Source organism: Anguilla rostrata, chromosome 16 (genome assembly GCF_018555375.3).
Source record: "Anguilla rostrata isolate EN2019 chromosome 16, ASM1855537v3, whole genome shotgun sequence".
In the NCBI taxonomy this organism is placed as follows: Eukaryota; Metazoa; Chordata; class Actinopteri; order Anguilliformes; family Anguillidae; genus Anguilla; species Anguilla rostrata.
In genome coordinates, this window is record NC_057948.1 from 7,013,619 (window position 1) to 7,032,612 (window position 18,994).

General features: G+C 51.1%; 1 protein-coding gene across 1 annotated transcript in view; it reads right to left on the reverse strand.

The window, feature by feature from the left end:
• Window positions 1-18,994, reverse strand: part of LOC135242613 (neuron navigator 2-like) — a 139,392-nt gene that overhangs the window by 47,106 nt on the left and 73,292 nt on the right. Inside the window, exons 11-12 of the mRNA XM_064313763.1 lie at window positions 15,880-16,002; window positions 12,620-12,845 (exon numbers count right to left, since the gene is read on the reverse strand). Coding sequence (XP_064169833.1) covers window positions 12,620-12,845; window positions 15,880-16,002 — 349 coding nt within the window. The remainder of the gene's footprint in view (window positions 1-12,619; window positions 12,846-15,879; window positions 16,003-18,994) is intronic.

Consider the following 18,994-nt stretch of genomic DNA (forward strand, 5'->3'; position numbering starts at 1 on the left):
CTTTGGCACCGGGGGAAATTAGGGTCCGAGGGACCTTCACGGAACGGGAGAAAAACGACGCGGAAAATGCGTTCGCATTTCTTTCTCGATCCTGATTGGGTACGGAGGGAGCCGACGGCCAACTCTGAAGTGGTTGCCCGAGCCAACTGTGAGCATGCATCCTGCAGTCCTGCGTAACAAGCGCGGCCTTGGCCAGGCCTGAGTGCCCTGAGACACCATAGTGCTGAAGGGTTGCCCTATGAGGCTGTTACAGTCCTTTATGGCTGCCCTATAGGTTCTCGTAGGCCCTAAAGGGGCCCTATAGGTTATATATATATATATTTATAAATATTTTGTTGCAGTACAAATAGTTATTATTTTAGGTTAACATTGCACATATATATTTTAAACGGGCCTCTGGGTGCCTTCTGGGTGATGCTGAATTTTCGTTTTCCTGACAGTAACACTGAGGTTCTCCACTACCGTACGATCCACCACTGCTCGATTCACCGCAAAATGGCCTCCGTGACTCATCCTATCAAAGGCTTCGCCCCGCGGGAGGGGGGAACCCACAGACGGCCGGATCACGGGGGGGAAGGGGGGGGGGGGCCCGTTTAGCCACGCAGCGGCTTTACATCAAAACGCATCAGTTCCAGGTGTGGCTCGCGATAAAAAAAAATCTCTCTCTTAATGATAACCAGGAATGCCTCCTCTAGAAATGTCTATGCTATCGTTCTAGCTGAAGGCCTATATATACACTCCATATATGGTGTTGCGTGAGCGTCTGGTTAAAAGGCGGGAAAGTGCTCCCTGCTTCCATGTCATGACGCACACTACAAAAACTGCGCTCTAGGACTTGGTCTGAGCAGGAGAATAAACTTTATTTCTCCAGTGAACGCTGCTGCAGTCTTAAGCAGTACTGACATCTGATTGGCTGGCTTCTCGACTTTGGTCTGTCCACGCCCTAAAAACCATCTAACGGGGGTAATTACCAGAAATACTAAATTCACACAGTTTAAATTAGCAGCCAACCCTCCTCCAGCATCTGTTTCAAGTGTGTATATCTCTGTTGAATTTCCAGTTCCTACACTTAAAAAGGCATAGATTAAGACAGTAAGAGAAACGTCTAAACTGCGTATAGGGTTTATATCTATAACAATAACATCAGTTATTGTTCAGTATTCTTCCAGCGTACAAGTTTAAGTGTACCAAGTTGTACTTCATATAATTACATTAACTATACATATATAATCACTTATGTATTACTGGAATGAGTAGAACTTGCAAACCTGACAGCATTTATGGCAAATGGCAAGAATTTGGAAAATAACCCAAGAAAAAGATTAGCGGGGTAACTGAGAGCAAGCTGAGTCAATAACCTTTACAAGGTTAGAGCACCAATTTAGTCAGGAAAATGCTCTGTTCTGTTCTGTTCCGTTATATGTTATGGTATGTTATATTGTTATGGTACGCTATGCTATGCTATGTTATGGTATGTTATATTGTTATGGTACGCTATGCTATGCTATGCTATGTTATGGTATGTTATATTGTTATGGTACGCTATGCTATGCTATGCTATGTTATGGTATGTTATATTGTTATGGTACGCTATGCTATGCTATGCTATGTTATGTTATGTTATATTGTTATGGTATCGCTATGCTATGCTATGCTATGTTATGGTTATGTTAATGTTGATTGCAGCGCCGGCACGCTGATGCTATGGAGGTAGTGTAAGTCCTGATCCGTTGCGTGCCGCCCGCGGCACGTAGCTGACGAGGGCTTTTCCTCCGGATGGTCCGGCCGCTGTCCAGAACTGCCCCGGGGTGGGAGACACGCTCGGGTCGATGCCGAGCTGGCGGGACCCGGCAGTGCGTTTTGGGTGGGGGACGTGAGGACTTGGTTTCATGGCCGTCGATGGACGCTGATCCGTATAGGGAGTGTGTCGTGACGGAGTGTGCCACTGGGAGATGGGTGTAACAGAAGGTCGCAGGTCGATTCGTGGTAGAGACACTGCATTTCTTGGGGTGCACCTCCCAGTGATTTTCCCTGAGGTGTGGTCGTTGGAAAGCTGTGTGTCAGTGCTCGGAAGCCTGTTACTTAATATGTATTTTACTTTAACGGACCTGTGTTTTGTAGTTGTTAAAAGCATCTGGGCGGCAGTCTAGTATAATGGGTAAGGTCACAGGTTCAATTTCCGTTTGGGGCCAGCTGTATAAATGGATGCAATGTAAATGCTACGTAAATGTTCTGTAAGTTGCTCTGGATAAGCGTAATAAGGATAAGAGTGCGAGCTTAATGTTTGCCAGATGAATGTAATGCGATATTCCCATCATGCCTGTGGTGTCGGATCCCGCCCTGTTTCTCTCAGGCCCCGGCCTGGCCGGGCGGCGCAGTTTCTCGAACCGCAAGGCCCGTCGCCTCACCTGACCCAACCACCAAACCTTTTCTCGTCTATTACTCCTCAAAGCTATTTTTTAAAAATGTTTTTACGTACGCGAAGCTACACACATCAGGGTTTCCGACTGCCTCTGCGCAGTTAAGTCGGTCGGAAAAAAAGCCGCCTTTCGAGAACGTCCCGTCGTTGCGGCGCTACGCAGAAAATAACCTAGCGTCCCCGTTAGCCGCCGGATCGGCCGAACGCTAGGCCGCATCTGACTCGAAGGCGATCTCGCCGAATAACTTGCGGGACGGTTAAATATACACCGCCGCTCGAGATAATCGCAGGTCCGACGTGACCGATATCTGGCTTTCTTTCCTTGCAAACGAGGCGAGCGGCTCGCGCTCGGTGGACAAAAAAAACGGCGCGTTAGCGCGCGGCGGAGCGGGGCGTGTGAAGGAACGCCTCGGGCAGCAGGCGCCAGGACGGACGTTAGCGGGAACGGAGCAGGTCTCGGCGGCCCGGCGCTGCGTTGCGTTCGGACCGACGTCGGCCTTTAGGAAACCGGAGCCGCCGCGGCTAGCCGGTTTAGCCAGGCTACGCGCGCCGCGCGGACGACGCGCGTAGGCTGAGCTCCTCGGTCGCCTCTCGACGCGTCGGAACGCGGCCGGACTAGAGAACATCGCGAGTCTGAGAAACGATTAGGAGAGAAGATCCACGTTGATTTCAATACCTATGTCTGCCAGGAAATGGAAACGTATTGAGAGGGAACACGTTTCCCACACTGGGGGTAGAAGTCCTTTTCATAACACGTTCTAATGAGAGGAGAGAGAAATTGCAGGAACACCACTTTGCCTCGAAAATATAAAAAATAAACTGAAAGGGTCGCGTGGAGGAAGACACTGTCCGGGGCCACGGTCCTTGGGGTAAGCAGGAACAATGACCGGCCGTCAACGGTCTTCGTGCGGTCGCTCTTCCTGACATCGCTCAGAACGAGTGGCCCTCGGCTATCACTGCGTACACCGGCGACCAGACGGTGACATCATACGCGCCCCAGGCAACGGCCTCTCCGTCTGTCACCGCGGGGATCTCCCAGCCCCCAAAAACCGCAGACAGGGGGGGCACAACAGTGACATCACGCCACCCCTTCTTCTGTTACAGTTTGGGGGGGCGAGGATGGGGGGGGTTACACATCGCTGGTGCCACGACTCACTGAACTGGCATTTTAACCCTTTTAAGAATAGGTTTTACTGGAATGTTCTGTCAAAATTCTAAAAGACCGTGTTCTAGAACTCTACTGCTTTCAGTTACCAGTAGTGATTGTGACATCAGCATTAGAATGTTCAGTTAGAAACATTCTAATCACATATCTGTGACATCACACCATAAAGGGATAAGGGACCCCATTGTCCGGTCTCTCTCACCTCACGCAGGTCTGGTTGAGAGACGAACAAGTGCTTAGGGAATCACACCCCCTCTCTCCCCCCCCCCCGTTCTCCGTCCCCCATCCTCAAACGCGGGATTGCCGCAGAACGGTGGTTTGCGTCCGAGGCAGGAAGTCCCCCGCCCCGTCAACAGGGTCCTCAAGAGGGAGGACGTGACTGGTTACGGAGAAGCCGCGACCGATTAGTTTATCCGGCAATCGATTCGTTCCGGAACGCTCTGCACCTTCCCTGTGACACGACAGCTGTTGAAGCTATGAACCCCTACGACAGCAAAAGGATACCTGTACTTCGGAAAGGCTTTTCGTCCAAAAAGCCTGACTTTAAAATAAAAAAACAGTAGTTAAATTAATTTAATATGGATTGTTTTTTTTTTTTTTGTTTTTTTTTAAACATACAGATGGTTGCGTGGTTTGTCGTGCCTGTCATCTAAAAATAAGCGAGCGTTTTGGCCCTGGAAAAGACGGATGTTGGCCGCGAAATTCATCAGCCTCAGGCAAAGGCTCAGCCTTCTTCCAGGCGCGTCTGCGAAAGCTCACACAAAGTGCTGCTTTGATTGGGAGAAGTTCTCTCGGACTGAGCGCAGCCACTCCGCGTCCAAAACAAACGGGCACGAACACCGATAACCGCTAAGACAAACAAAACCCCATTCACAGCTTTACAGACGGACCATTCACAAGCCAGCAGGAAAGTACAGGAAAGTACCCAGGTGCATTAACTGTCTTAACTACTGCTTGTATTTTTTTCCATAGACTGCGTTGTTGCCGTTCTCGTTGTTAGTGTTAATCAGTTTTACCTTCAGGGTCCAAGTTGATGCGGTTGTTCCCTGCACTTGGACCGGTACTTCTCTCTAGGGGTTTCGTCATACTTGTTCCTGGTTATGGTTATACACTTTGTTGTACGTCGCTCTGGATAAGAGCGTCTGCCAAATGCCTGTAATGTAATGTAATGTACCCGGACCGTCCAGCCTAACAGCCCGACGGCAGGTCCTGCAGCGAGTTCGCGAAAGAGACATTCGGCAAACGGGGAGGAGGGAGTTTCACAGAGGGAAAGAGGAACTGAACTGACCCCTAGCTGCCTTCCCGACGGACGCGCGTCGGCCCGACCGAAGTCGCCATGGGGAAAGTCGGGCGAGAAGCAGAGCTCTTCTACGGGGTCCTGAGCTCTGCGCAAGCCGAACGCCCGCGGGGGGGGGTAGCTCAGATCCTGGAGCTCAGCCGAATTTCAGGAGGTTGGTGGACAGTCCCCCTCTGTTACAGTACAGGGTGCTGAGTCAGTGACTCTCCTCCCCTTTACCTTTGCTCTCTCCCCTTCTCTCTCTCTCTGCTTCTCTCTCACTCTCTTTCTGTCTGTCTCGCTCACCATCCCAAACTCACCCCCTTCTCTCTCTCCTTCCCTCTCACCCTTCAGTCTCTCACTGTTGTTTCTCCCTTTCTCTCTCTCCCTTCTCTCTCTCTCCCTTCCTCTCTCACCCTTCTCTCTCTCTCTCTCTGTTTCTTCTGGTTTTCAGTCTCTCTTTCTCACTATCTCTCTCTCTCTCCCTTCCTCTCTCACCCCTCTCTCTCTCTCTCAGTCTCTTCCAGTTTTCTGTCTCTCTTTCTCACTCTCTCTCTCTCTCCCCCTTCTCTGTTCCTCATACAACACTGAATATAGCTGCTGTAGGGGCGGGTACAAATCACAGAGTGGCCTCCACTTTTGGTTGGAGGGAGTAGTTTGCTTCCTCATTAGGGGGGGGGTTGCTATGACAACAACTAGCAGGCTTGCTCTCATTGTCTGACGACAGGAGACCCATTACAGAAGAGATACGTTGTCATTTGCATCCCTTGGAGAGCAGTCACCTGCACACTTCTGAATGGGACCAGATACACTTTTACAGCCCGGACCCCGTGTTTCTCTGTTCAGTACTTAACGGATTGGGGTCCGACTGGTAGGGGTAATGCCTGCTTGCATCACGGGGTCGAACGGTGCTTTTTTGGCTGGGGGGGGGAGGGGAGAACGTGTACTCGTGCTCACTGATCTGCAAAAAAGATTGTGACCGGGGCTTGACAATGGAGTTTCATGCAGGAGCGGTGTTGGGTGGGGGGGGGGGGGTTGGGGGGGTTAAATATTTGCTTATGCTAATTGCATCCGGTGGGATGGGCTTATCGCGTGAGCTGAAGAGTGTTTGCTAAGCCAACAGGCCCGGGGGCCACGCGGGCGAGCGACTTCCTTTACCAATCCGACTTCTGCGTTCCAGAAAAGCCTGTTTCCTGCGACCGCCTCGACTAAAAAGGATTTTTAAATTTTTTTTTTTTGGAAGGTCAGAGGTCGGGGTCAAAACCCAACCTTTATCGAACCCTTTGATGAGTAGGTATTCTGGAATGTTTTTTTGAAAATTCCAAGCCAGTGTTCTAGAACTCCATCGCTTTCAATTGCCAGTAGCGATTGTGACATCAGAATTAGAATGCTCAGTTAAGAACATTCTAATCACGTATTTGTGACATCACATCTTACACACTTAAAGGAGAGTAGGGGGAACTGAATGATGGGAATTACTCCAGAGACTGAGTTGAAAGCTAAAGCTTCAGCCTTCCCAGTAGCACCAGAGAAAACCCAGTCTTAAAATTCCTTCACACACAGTCCATGCTTTCTTTACTATGAATATCACTAATGTGAAGAGTGAGAGCAAAAACTGTGATAACTGAGTGTGTTATGCTCAGAAGATTCATCAATAATGCCATCAAAATCCAAACAAGTTGTTTCCTTGAATGAATGATATAGTTGAACAGCACTCTTTCACTCTCTCAGACACACACACACACACACACACTCACAAAGAGACAGGTGCACAGACACATACGCTCAGGCATACACGCACACACACACACACTACCAGCAATTTCACAGCAACACCTCTCTCTCTCCCAAAACTCTCGTGATCTTCCCCCCTAAAACGAAGCGTTGTCTCGGGACTTTGTCCGGGAGAGAACAGCCCTTGCTGTTGCTCCAGACGGCTGACTCGGGTTCGAATGAGCGCGCTCACTCAATGCCCCACACACAGCTGCTCACTGGAGCAATGCTGGTCTTATCAGCCGCATTCCCTGTGAAATTCCTACCAGTCACCACAGTAAACCTGAGTTACCAAGGAAACACACCACAACCACGTCTTCCCACATTAACCCTGCTGCGTATACACACATCCACATATTCTACACTGCTCAACTATAATAGCTATACACACATCCACTTATTCTACACTGCTCAACTATAAAGGCTATTTCACAATTCAAAGTGCTTGGTGCACTCAATGAAAATGAACCACCTATTTAGAAACAGATAGAAAACTCAAGTGTCTAAATACAAATAAAAGGTAAATAATACTGAAATCTAAATCTGAAATCGAGTAACCAATGAAAAAACACCTGGATTTGTTGAAAGAAACATGCGTGGAATTTAACGACGTGGACAGGACTAGAGTTCAGAGCAGGCGTGTCCAATCACACCCGGAAAGGGCCGGTCTGGGTGCAAGCTTTTGCTTCAGTCCAGCACTGAGACAGCTGGTTCCACTGATGAACTCATCATGGTCTTCAGTCAAGACCTTGATAAGTAGAATCAGATGTCTTAGCGCTGGGCTAGTTTAAAAAAAATAAAAATAAAAAATCCTGCACTCACACCGGCCCTTTTTCGGATAAGACTGGACACGCCTGCCCTAGAGCAGTGACTGGACTACCTGTTCCCACTACCCCAACGGTTTCCCCAAGGTATTAATAAGGCCTCCAAGTTCACGAGCGCCTCCACAAACATCAAAGAAAAATCAACGAAACCCCAAACTCTGCTCCATAATCTTAGCTTGAACCATTCGATACACGCGTGCCATTCGACGAAACCGCCATCGTGTAGTCATGTGCCCCCCCCCCCCCGGTCAGGTGATCACCGCGGCTCGCCACTTCCCCCCCGCCGCTGCTTACCCTCCGCGGCGCTTCCTACCCGCTAACTTCCCCCCCCCCGGGGCCGACCCTGAGCCTCCCAACCTCACTCCTGTCCTTCTCCATTCTTACACCCCCCCTCCCCCACCCCACAAGGAGAGAGAGAAGAAGAACACATAAACACCCCCCCCCCCCCATTTACCCCCCGCTGCTCTCTCCATTGTCAGCACCGCTGGTGAATTTTTTTGCCTCGTTTGCATATCAACAGGGCTGTCAGGCGGAATGCCGCAATTAAGGGTGCCTGTTTAGAGCCGGGCGGTGACGGCGATCTCGGGTGCGAACGACTTCCTCACACGCTCGTTGGGGCCCTTGCGGTTTGAGTGCGTCGTACTCGCGCGGCGGCGTTCGTCCGCGTCGGAACCGGGAACCACGACGGGATTTTTATTTCCCTCCCTGGCGTTTCCGGTTCGATTTCGCCCTCGGGTTAAAAAAGCACGCGAGCTCCGCGGAAATAAGTGTGGGATTTCGCGTCCGGAGCTGAGGTAGCACGGGCGGCTACCTTCCAGCCTCGAGCCACGGCCCACCGAGACTTCCCCCCACCCCCCCCCCCCAAAAAAAATGGCGTCACGCGGGGATATGCGAGTGACCTATCGTCAGGGCACTGTGCACAAGGCTCTCCACATGTATACAAGCACTTTGCAAACCCTCTGAAGTGTAGGTTTTTTTGGAATGTTCTGTCTACGTCAGTGTTCTAGAACTCCACTGCTTTCAATTACCAGCAGTGATTGTGATATTGATGATATTTTGAGGATATATTGGCCACAACATGCTTTTGTCATCCAAAGCACTTTTATGTCAAAATAAATGTTTTATTCTAGTCATACACATTCTACATTCGCTTTGGATAGGCTGATTAGCATTGGGGTGAGCAGTTAGCATAACAGTGACCTGGACATTGACCCTTGACCCTGCCGGAGGCTGTCCCGGGGAGGGCAACCAGCCCCCCCCCCCCCGCCAACGGCCCACAGACATCATGTGCTACGCATGCGTCTCCATCTCGCTTAATGAGGTCACTTCCTGGCAGGGCTCGTGAATTTAAAATTTCACCATGAAACTTCACAGGCTTAGAATCAGGGGTCTCAGACTCCAATCCTGGAGGGCCGCAGTCTCTGCTGGTTTTTCAGATTTCCTTTCAATCAGAAATCAACTAAGACCTCGAGAACAAGGCCTCTTTAGCCAATCAGTGACTTGAACTAGGAACACATGAAAAACCACCTGACAGAGTGGACCCCTAGGATTTGAGTCATTAAGTCAGGTCCGTTACGCTGGCGTAGATCCCCAGGGGTCAGGATCTGTAACTGGGCCCAGAGTGGCCGCTGCCTGCAGGAGAAACAGCAGGGGTACAGACTCTCACTCACCCTGTCTGCGAGCACGACCGAGGACAGGTCGTATCCGACAGCTACCGCCGCGGCTCGACCGGGTAAAAAGAGGCGCGGCCAGACCGGCCCTGCCGGCGTCCCCGATAACGATCGGCGCCACGGACGAAACGCCGCACCTGTGTGTGTACTGTGTGTGTGTGTGTGTGTGTGTGTGTGTGTGTGCGTGTCTGGAACATACTGGTAGGCACGAGCAACCGTTTGGAAAAAAAACACAGCTGTCTGAACCCTTCCTGTCCACCGTGTGCTCAGAGGATAACTGGGCTTAGTGCAGTTTGGGGCTCCTAATCTCCTGCAAGATAAGGGACTGCCGAAAAAATCCCTTTGAGGGGACGAAGGGAATTTCAAGGGGGGCAGAACATCTGGCCGAGGTCCACATCTGCTGGGACTGCAAGGGTCCCGCGGGGTGGGGGGAACGGGGGGCAGTTGGGGGCACGCTGCCGTCTCCCTCGGCCCGAGGGCACGGCCGTATAATCGTGGTGCGGATCGAGTTACAGCCCGCTCTCTCTGCTGTGGAGGGGCTACAACGGCGACTCCCGCTGAGAGCGCTTTGTGAGTGCGCTCGCTGGCCGCCGGGCCACGGCCCCCGGGTCCCCTCGGCGCTCTTCGCGTCAGCAGGTGCCTGGGAGCGCCCGCCGACGAGGTTTCCATCTGAGCGGGATCGGGGGAACGGGGACCGCGGGGAACGCGAAACGCCAGATCGCTGGGTTTCGCCGCTACGCGCCCCAAACGCATTACAGAGGCGGCTTTGCGCCACGCAGTCCGTGTCTAACGGCGGCCCGAAGGTTAACCTCAAAGAGACACGAGCGCATGCAAATGCCGTTCGTCTCCTGGGGACGCCTCGACTTGTTGTTTTGAAGAACTCTTAAGTAAACTCTCCTGAAGTAAATTAGCAAATCAAATTTTTGAGGTCTGTGCGTGTGCCTCAGAGAGAGACAGAGACAGAGAGAGAGACTGTGTGTGTGTGTGTGTGTGTGTGTGTGTGTGTGAGGGACACCAGACTGAACAGGAAACCGAGGAAGTGGCACGCTCGTTACGTTAAGCAAAACCTTGCCAATGAGTCCATTAAGATGCAAACGTATGCATGCTCACGGGGAAGGTTGGTTCCTAATTGCAACCGACATCCCTAACTGAATTTCCAACATCTCTGACTGAATTTCCCAGCCTGACTGGTGAAAACACAGAAGATGGAAGCCCTGCATCACTGCAAAGTTGTCTACTGAGGCAATGTAGAGCCCAGTGATTCACAGACCCTAGGGGATCAGTCCCCATCAATCCATGTTACCTAGAAATGTCAATCACAGGAGATCATTCCCCATCCGTCCATGTTACCTAGAGCTGTCAACCATAGGGGGGTCATTCCCCATCCATTCAAGTTACCTAGAACTGTCAATCAAAAGGGGTCATTCCCCACCGATCCATGTTACCTAGAACTGTCAATCAAAAGGGGTCATTCCCCACCGATCCATGTTACCTAGAGCTGTCAATCAAAAGGGGTCATTCCCCACCGATCCATGTTACCTAGAGCTGTCAATCAAAAGGGGTCATTCCCCACCGATCCATGTTACCTAGAGCTGTCAGACAGAAAGCTGTCACAGGGACACTTTCCGAAAACCGTCGGCTCCCTTTCGTATCGATGGCAGCCGCTCAGCCACGCTCCCACAATTACAGAACAGGGCTGAGCCGAACCAGGTCGCACGAACCAAAGGCACGTCTCCGGAACGTTCTCCGGGCCTGCCGTTAATCTTTTTATAGACCGTGCGGCACAGGCCGCAACGTTCAGACGCGACACGCCGGCCTCGGCACAATCGGACGGCCCGAAACCTGGCAGCCGAACGGGAAAAACGCTGATAACCGCGAGGTCGCGTCGCATTTCAGAGCCGAACGGGTTCGAGAGACCGCGGGTTTGAAGATCCCCCCTCTTCAACCGCGAACGTCTGACAGCGAGCGCAACCCCGGCTTCTTTAAAAGGGAGTGTAGCACACTGGGTAAGGAACTGGGCTCGTAACCGAAAGGTCGCTGGTTCGATTCCCGGGTAAGGACACTGCCGTTGTACCCTTGAGCAAGGTACTTAACCTGCATTGCTTCAGTATATATCCAGCTGTATAAATGGATACAATGTAAAATGCTATGTAAAAGTTGTGTAAGTCTGGATAAGAGCGTCTGCTAAATGCCTGTAATGTAATGTAATGTAATGTAAAAGAAAACAGACGGGTCAGGCGAAATGGAGGCCGCTTTCAGGCACGGGAAACGGAGGGTCTACGGTTTCTCTGAATGCGGGTTCGAGCGCCGTGACACGACCCCCCCCGCCCCCCGCCTCCTGCGGGAAGGCCCGCATTCCAGGGCAGGGCAGGAAAAGGGGGGGCAAATCCATTTGTTTGGGGGTGCGTGTCAGACAGGTGGGAACACCTGAGACACGGGAGTCCGGGGGGGGAGGCTGACGTCTATTCAGGGCTTTACACTAACATGTGCTCCTAAGGAGAAAAATTTAGGAACTAATGCATCCCAGTTACTAGATGAACTCCTAACCCCCCCCCCCCCCAACCCCACACTCACACAACATTCAGGCAATGCCCTAAAATGGACATGTACACATCATTGTTTGGCAGGAGATGCATTACTTCTTTATATTAACTTATATTTAAAGTTTACTTAGATGAATGCATACGGGAAATACTTCATAAATACAATTTTATTAAATAAAATTATTTTTTGCCATTGTTAAATATCTGTCATTCTATGTATTTATTTTATTTCAGTTAAGGCTTAAATGAGTAATAGTCTTGGACAACTGCTTTCCTTCGTGTTATGTATTGTCCCATTTGTCTGTTAAAGCTGTTCATATTTTGTATAAAAACACCCCAAAAAGTACAGAAATAAATGTGTTATTTATATATATTATAATTTATTTTTTTACAATCATATACAACATATCATTATTGTATTGTATTTATTTTTGCTGTCCAATTCTTAAGCTTATATAAGTTAAGTTAATGTAAGTTTGTGCAAGTTTATCTTTTGTTTTTGTTTTCTTTTTTTTTGTTCTTTACATTCATACATACAGGCATTTAGAACGTATCAGACGACTAAAATTTTTTTACTTTACATTTTACATTGGATCCATTTATACAGCTGGATATATACTGAAGCAATGCAGATTAAGTACTTTGCTCAAGGGTACAACGGCAGTGCCCTACCCGGGAATCGAACCTACGACCTTTCGGTTACAAGTCTAGTTCCTTACCCACTGTGCTACACTGCCGCCCACACACTGCCGTTCTGTTTTGTGTTGTTGTTTTATTGCTCTTTTATTATTATTACTCTTATTATTATCATCTCGTGGATAATATGACCCTTTGATCCTGGATATCTCACTGCATCGGGGTCAAAAGGGTATTTTCTTTACCGTCTCCATAAGGACTCTGAAGTGCAAATACATACAGCAGACATGTAAATAGAGGGAAATTTTCCCACATCAGAGAAACAAGCCTCATTTTCATGCCGGGCTTTCCCGGGCGCCTGGTGACGACCACGATTTGTTTTTCGAGCGGCGGTAACGACGCGCGGGTGCGCCGCCCCGGCCGGGGCGTACGGGACGAAGGCGCGGTTGTCGACGCGCTCCAGGCACGGCAACAGTAGCCGCCCCTTCGCTAAGGAAGGAACGCGACCGAAAGCTGCCGGAGACGGCCTCTGATGCTTCCTGAAGCCGGGACAATCGTCACGTGACTGGGGTCTAGCCTTTGCGCGGACGTTCGTTTGGATTGTTTAATAACGCGCCTCAGAGGACTGCTTTTAAAAATCTTTTGTCGAAAATACTGCGTTCACATGTCTATTCAGGAGGTTGCGTTGGACTAGATTGTGCTACGTAAATCAAACCAATTGCTTGACTATCAAAGCAGTCATTTGGGTTACTCAATAATGCATGAAGTCCACCTCAGTGGACTCGTCTTGTTGCCGTGGGAGACCGCTACAGCCAGAGGGGAAATGATGTCAGGTCAACTGCTACCGAGATTCAAATTGGCGCGATTCTGGCACGGATGCCCCCTCACCCCCACCCCCCCCCCCGGGAGCGAACGTTTCCAACCACGTTCCATTTCCCCAAAAGGTCGGTCATTACATTATAGGCGTTTAGCAGACGCTCTTATCCAGAGCGACTTACACAACTTTTACATGGCATTTTTTACATTGTATCCATTTATACAGCTGGATATATACTGAAGCAATTTCAGTTAAGTACCTTGCTCAAGGGTACAACGGCAGTGTCCTTACCCGGGAATCGAACCTGCGACCTTTCGGTTACAAGCCCAGTTCCTTACCCACTGTGCCACACTCTGTCCTAGACCCGCAGGATGTTTTTACATCTTTCCTGAAGTAAAGGATCACCCCCTCCCCTCCTCTCTCCCTCCTTCCCTCCCTCCCTCCGAGTCTTTGATGTGCTTAACCCCGAGGTTTCACGAGGGCTTTTCCCCTTGGCCTGGAGGACGTCTGACACATCGCTCTGAAGTCAGCCCGGAACTCTTCAGATGGGGCTTCAGGCCACTTACCGTACCACGCAGCCTGCCAGCTGTTTTAAAAAAAAAAAAATATATATATATATAATAAATGCGTTTTTATAGATCGCACCATCATTACTGGGCACGACTGGAGATGAAAGGTAGCTGGGGGAAGGGGGGAGGGGCCGCCTTCAAAAACGACGTTTAAATGAAAGCGGTTTTGAGGGGGCAGTAAAACGCCTGGTGGCGCCCCAACGGAGCTTCGGAATCAATTACCCCCCCTCGTAAATACTACAGGCTACGGAGAGCTGGGGGGGGGGGGAGGGTTTGGGGGGTTGGTCAGTCGCTTAGTATCCTTTTGTATCTAAGCGTAATGACGCGGTGGATGGCAAGTCTCCCCTGGAGCTCAGCTGGGCCGGGGCTCAAGCACCATTAACCCCCTTTCCCCGCTATTAAATTAGCCCCTGTCTGGTGGAGGTCCCGCCCCTGTTATAAGGGGGCGAAGAGGAGCAGCGATGGGGGGGGGGGGGGGGTTGGGCGCACCCAGTCGGGTCTGTATTTTATGCTAATGCCGTTACCGCGCGAACCCCAAATACAGCACCCATCGCTTAATGAGGTCCCCCCCACCCCCCCCCCCCAACCTCCCAACGACCCGGGCCCCCACCCTCATGCAAAACAAGCAAGCAAATCGCCGGCATTCCTTCAGGGCACCTCTGACAGTTTTCCGCGTTCGCTGAAAGACCCCAGCGAAGAGCTCTCTCGCACGCACGCGAGGGGAAAAAAATAATACGTTTTCAAAACGTCTCCCCACCACCTCGCCGTCGGCCCGGACGACAGAAACGCCCCCGGGCGCTCGGCGGCTGAAGTCAATTTCCAAAAAAAACTTAAAATGGCCGCCATGGAAACAGACGTTTAAAAGATCGTCTGCTGACGGGTCCCGCGGCTGTTTACCGAACGACTACGTTAAGAGTTTTGAGTTCTCGGGCCCCCCCCCGCCACGTCACCAAACGCGCCCCCTGGAAAACGCGGCGTCGCCGGCGAATGGAAACGCGGAATGGGTTTCGCGCGCATTTGCATGTTCGGACGCTCCGAGCCCCAGACGTGCGTGCGCTTCGTCGAGAACGCGAGCGCATGCAAATGCGGTCCTCCTGCTGAAGTGGATCGGGTGACACACGCATACAGGCACACACATGCACCCCACACACACACACATACGCACACACATACATATACACACACGCACACACACACACACATATACACACACACACACGCGCGCACCCCACACACACACATATACACACACATACATATATATACACGCACACACACACACACATACATGCACCCCACACACACACACACACATGCACCCCACACACACACATATACACACACACACACACACACGCACATACGCACGCACATACACACACACCCCACACACACAAATAAGACACACACACACACACACATATACACACACACACACACACACCCCACACACACACACGCACACACATATACACACACACACACACACACACGCACACACACCCAACACACACACACGCACCTGAAGGCCCTATGATATACTACAACCGGCCGCCCATGGCAACAACAAAAAAAAAAAAACACCGGAGCAGGGGGGTGGGAAAGAGGGTAACATTTCCCACCCCGAAAACAAGAAGGAAACAAAAAGCAAATCTGAAGTGAGAACAAGGAGAGAGCTCCGAGCTTTAACTCATCCATTACCGGCTGTCAATAGCCCCCGAGTCAGCCGATCGCTCAGCTTCCGCCCGACAGAACAAAGGAATCCGTGCGCCTTTACAAAAAACCGCCCCGCACAGGAAGACGGAGCACTTTCAGAACCTGCCGCAGAACTGAGTGCATCCCAAGGATAGCCGGTTCCACACAAACAACAGTGCTAAATGTTAGCGCCCGTTAAAACTGAAGCTTAAAATCGCTACTTTAGCGATATAAATACTTTATCTGAAACACTGCTAGCAACGACTGTTCGGAAAGTCATGCTGCACTACACCATGCTACATAAATCAAACAGAATCGACCAGCTGGCAGTTTTTTTTTATGAATGGGGCCACACTACAGGACATTTTTGTGGGGGTCGATGAAAGGCTGTAACTTGGTCGTGTGTCGTGTATTTGTAGGGGCGAGGACAGAAATCCGGGGAGAGAGGGGGAGTTTTGGGGGGGGGGGGGGTGGGGGGGGGTAGTGACTCACCTGTCGGCGTCCCCCTGGCCCGTGGAGGCGTTGCGCTGGAGCGTCTCCCGGACGACGGCCATCCCGTCGGGCAGCCGGTTGAGCCGCCGCGCGTACACGCTCAGCCCCCCGTCCGTCATGTAGCTGCGAGGGACAGGACAGGACATGGCCCGGGGTCAGAGGTCAGAGTTCGGAGACGCAGGCGCCGCGTTTCGCGCGCGCAGCGACGGCAGGCCGCAAGCAAACCACGCGCAACTACAGCCCCATTACGCTGCTGAAAACCTCAAACGGATTTAAAAATGCGATCGCCCCAATCTGTTCTGCTGAGTTTCTACCATAAACCTACGGGGTCGCTCCGTAATATGGCTTGCTTTTGCTTTTTTTTTTTACTACAGCCTTTTGTCAAGCCCTGAATACCGAACTGGAGACTGTTTTAATAGATTAATAGATGAGGCCCCACGAAAGATTGAAAAGTCGTGCTATCGTACCGATGTCTTCAATATTCAGCTTTGCACGCGAGATCAGTCGCCGCGTCTGCGCTCGTGTTACATTACAGGCATATAGCAGACGCTCTTATCCAGAGCGACTTACACAACTTTTACACAACATTTTACATTGTATCCATTTATACAGCTGGATATATACTGAAGCAATGCAGGTTAAGTACCTTGCTCAAGGGTACAACGGCAGTGTCCTTACCCGGGAATCGAACCTGCGACCTTTCGGTTACAAGCCCAGTTCCTTACCCACTGTGCTACACTCCGCTCTAAACGTGTTAGGAAACGGGGAGAACGATCCTTCATTTTCAGCTACTTCACGCCCTCCCCGTTCAAAACGAAAAGCTCTGAACGACCCATCTCGAGTCAGACGGCAGCCTTCTCTTTCTCCCAGGAACCCGAGTCAATAAAAAGCCGAGCGTTTGAAAAGGTCGAGCTGCAAAACAAGACGAAGCAAACACGTTTTTTTTTTTTTTTTTTTAAAGAGCCGGTGTTAAAGGAATCAGCCGAGGGGGCCAAATCTCTTAACGCCACAGAGAACGCCGGTTGCTCCTGCTTTTGATTTCACACGCTTTCGTTCTCTGCGGCGAATCGTTCGCTTGACTGGACAAAGGCGACACATTCAAGACAAAAAAGCAGAGACCGCAGGGAGAAAAATGGAAGCGCTTTGAGATTTCCAGGCGGATTTCCGGTGCTGATTCAGACGAGGCAATGCCGGACTTCTGCTGGAAAACGCGTCGGATTAAGGTATTTTTACCTGAATAAATACGGTGATTCTCAAAGTCTCACTTCCGCAAGCTCGGATTCCGAGCACGAAGCTTGCGGGGTTGTGAGAAGAGAATCAATGACATCTCTGTAAGCACTGACAAGTGTGTGCGTGTGTGTGTGTGTATGTCAACAAAGCAGTAAGGCAAACATTTCATTTTCATAACGCCAACACAAACACATTACAAAAACACCCGCCCTTTTAAGTGCTCACTTATACACTTTGGGAACTTTTTTTTTTTCCACAAGTGCAAACAGGAAACCTTTCTCTAAAGGGACAGTGAGATAAGCGTAGGACCTTCCCTTTCTTTAGGCAGTGCTCTTGAACGCGCATCGCCCCGCTGATAACCCTTCTTATCCGGGACAGATAGGGGTGTGCTCGGAGCCGTCGGGCCCCCCCCCCCCCCCTCAGAGGTGTCCCGTTCCCTCTGGCGGGGGGCGAACATCGGATCCCTGCCTCCCGTCCGCGTAAACCCCCCCCCCCCCCCCCCCACGTGAAATCTGCCGGATCCAAATACGCCGTAGGCATTTACAGCCTCTTCCGGGGAGGGGGGGGGGGTGTGGGTGGGGGTATCGAGTGACCCGGGAAACCCGCAGCTCAGCAGGAATCTCGTCCAAACCTGGCCACCGCTCAAAACCCGCGGCGCGGACTTAGCAACGGGACACAAAATTAGGAAACCGACGCGGGGGGTGCCTCACATCATGCTGAGGTGAGTCGAAACGCTGAATGGAAGCGTTTCGAGGGGTTGCACTGGCTACTGATTAACTGGGGCGCTGAGTCCTCGCTCGTTGACACGTTTTTGCGGGCTGTTAGCGAGGCTAACGCGGCCGCTTCACACAAAAAAGAGGACGGCAGCGCTTCCAAAGGAGTCGCGGAAAACAAAAGGACATCAGTCTCAACAAAGCGACCGCTAGCTCAATCATTTTTTTTCTCTTAATGTCCTTGTTACCATCCGACGTGAAAGCACAAGCCCAACAGTAACTTGAAAACCCAATGAAAATTTTTTTTTTTTAAATGACAATGCAACAAAAAAAAACACACAATAAAGTTATATTAAACATAAAGACGCTGATGAGACAGAGACGTACCTTTCCGCCCAGAACATCCAGGCAAAGTAAATCCAAACCCCGAAGAGACTCCGGGCTGGGTAAAGCTGTGCTAGCTCATCTCTCTCAGACGGGATATCCCAGGGAAAGCTCTTGAGCCAAAAGACTGCGGCTCCCGCTAAGGCTGCCTAATCCGCCTGCGAGAGTGTGTGTGCGTGCGCGTGTGTGTGTGAGTGTGTGTGTGCGCGCGGAGTGTGCGTACACGTGTGCCACAGCGCCGAGGGCTGCCTCACGCCGGAACGTTCTCTCCCTCTCCGCTCGCCCGCATCTTCTCCACAGCCCGGTGGGCTCTCCGGAGTGTGTGTGAGAGAGGAGGAGGAGGAGGAGGAGGAGGAGCAGGAGGAGGAGAATGCTGAAACACTGAATCACCTCTGCAAGTCGGAGCAGGGCGAGAGGGGGTGGCGGCCGAGGCAGGAGACCCCCCCAGGGCTGGGGCTGGTGGGGGGTGATGGGGGGGGGGGGGGAAGTGGTGGGGAGGGAAGGGGGGGGGGGGTCTAATGGCAGAGTCCCAGCACAGCCTAGGGGTGCTGATTATCATGAATCATGAACCGAGGGGCATCCATGACTTCAAACTGGTTTCGCAGGCAGTTAACACGGTTAAGCAGGGGCTAAAAATACATACCAGAACTGCTGAAAATCTCTCTCTCTCTCTTTATCCCTCTCTCCATCTCTCTCTCTCTCTCAAGGACTGGCTAATCGAAATGATCACAATGTGGTCCGTGTTGGCTAATTTTCTAAATAGTTTCTCCCCTTCGGTGGATAAACAT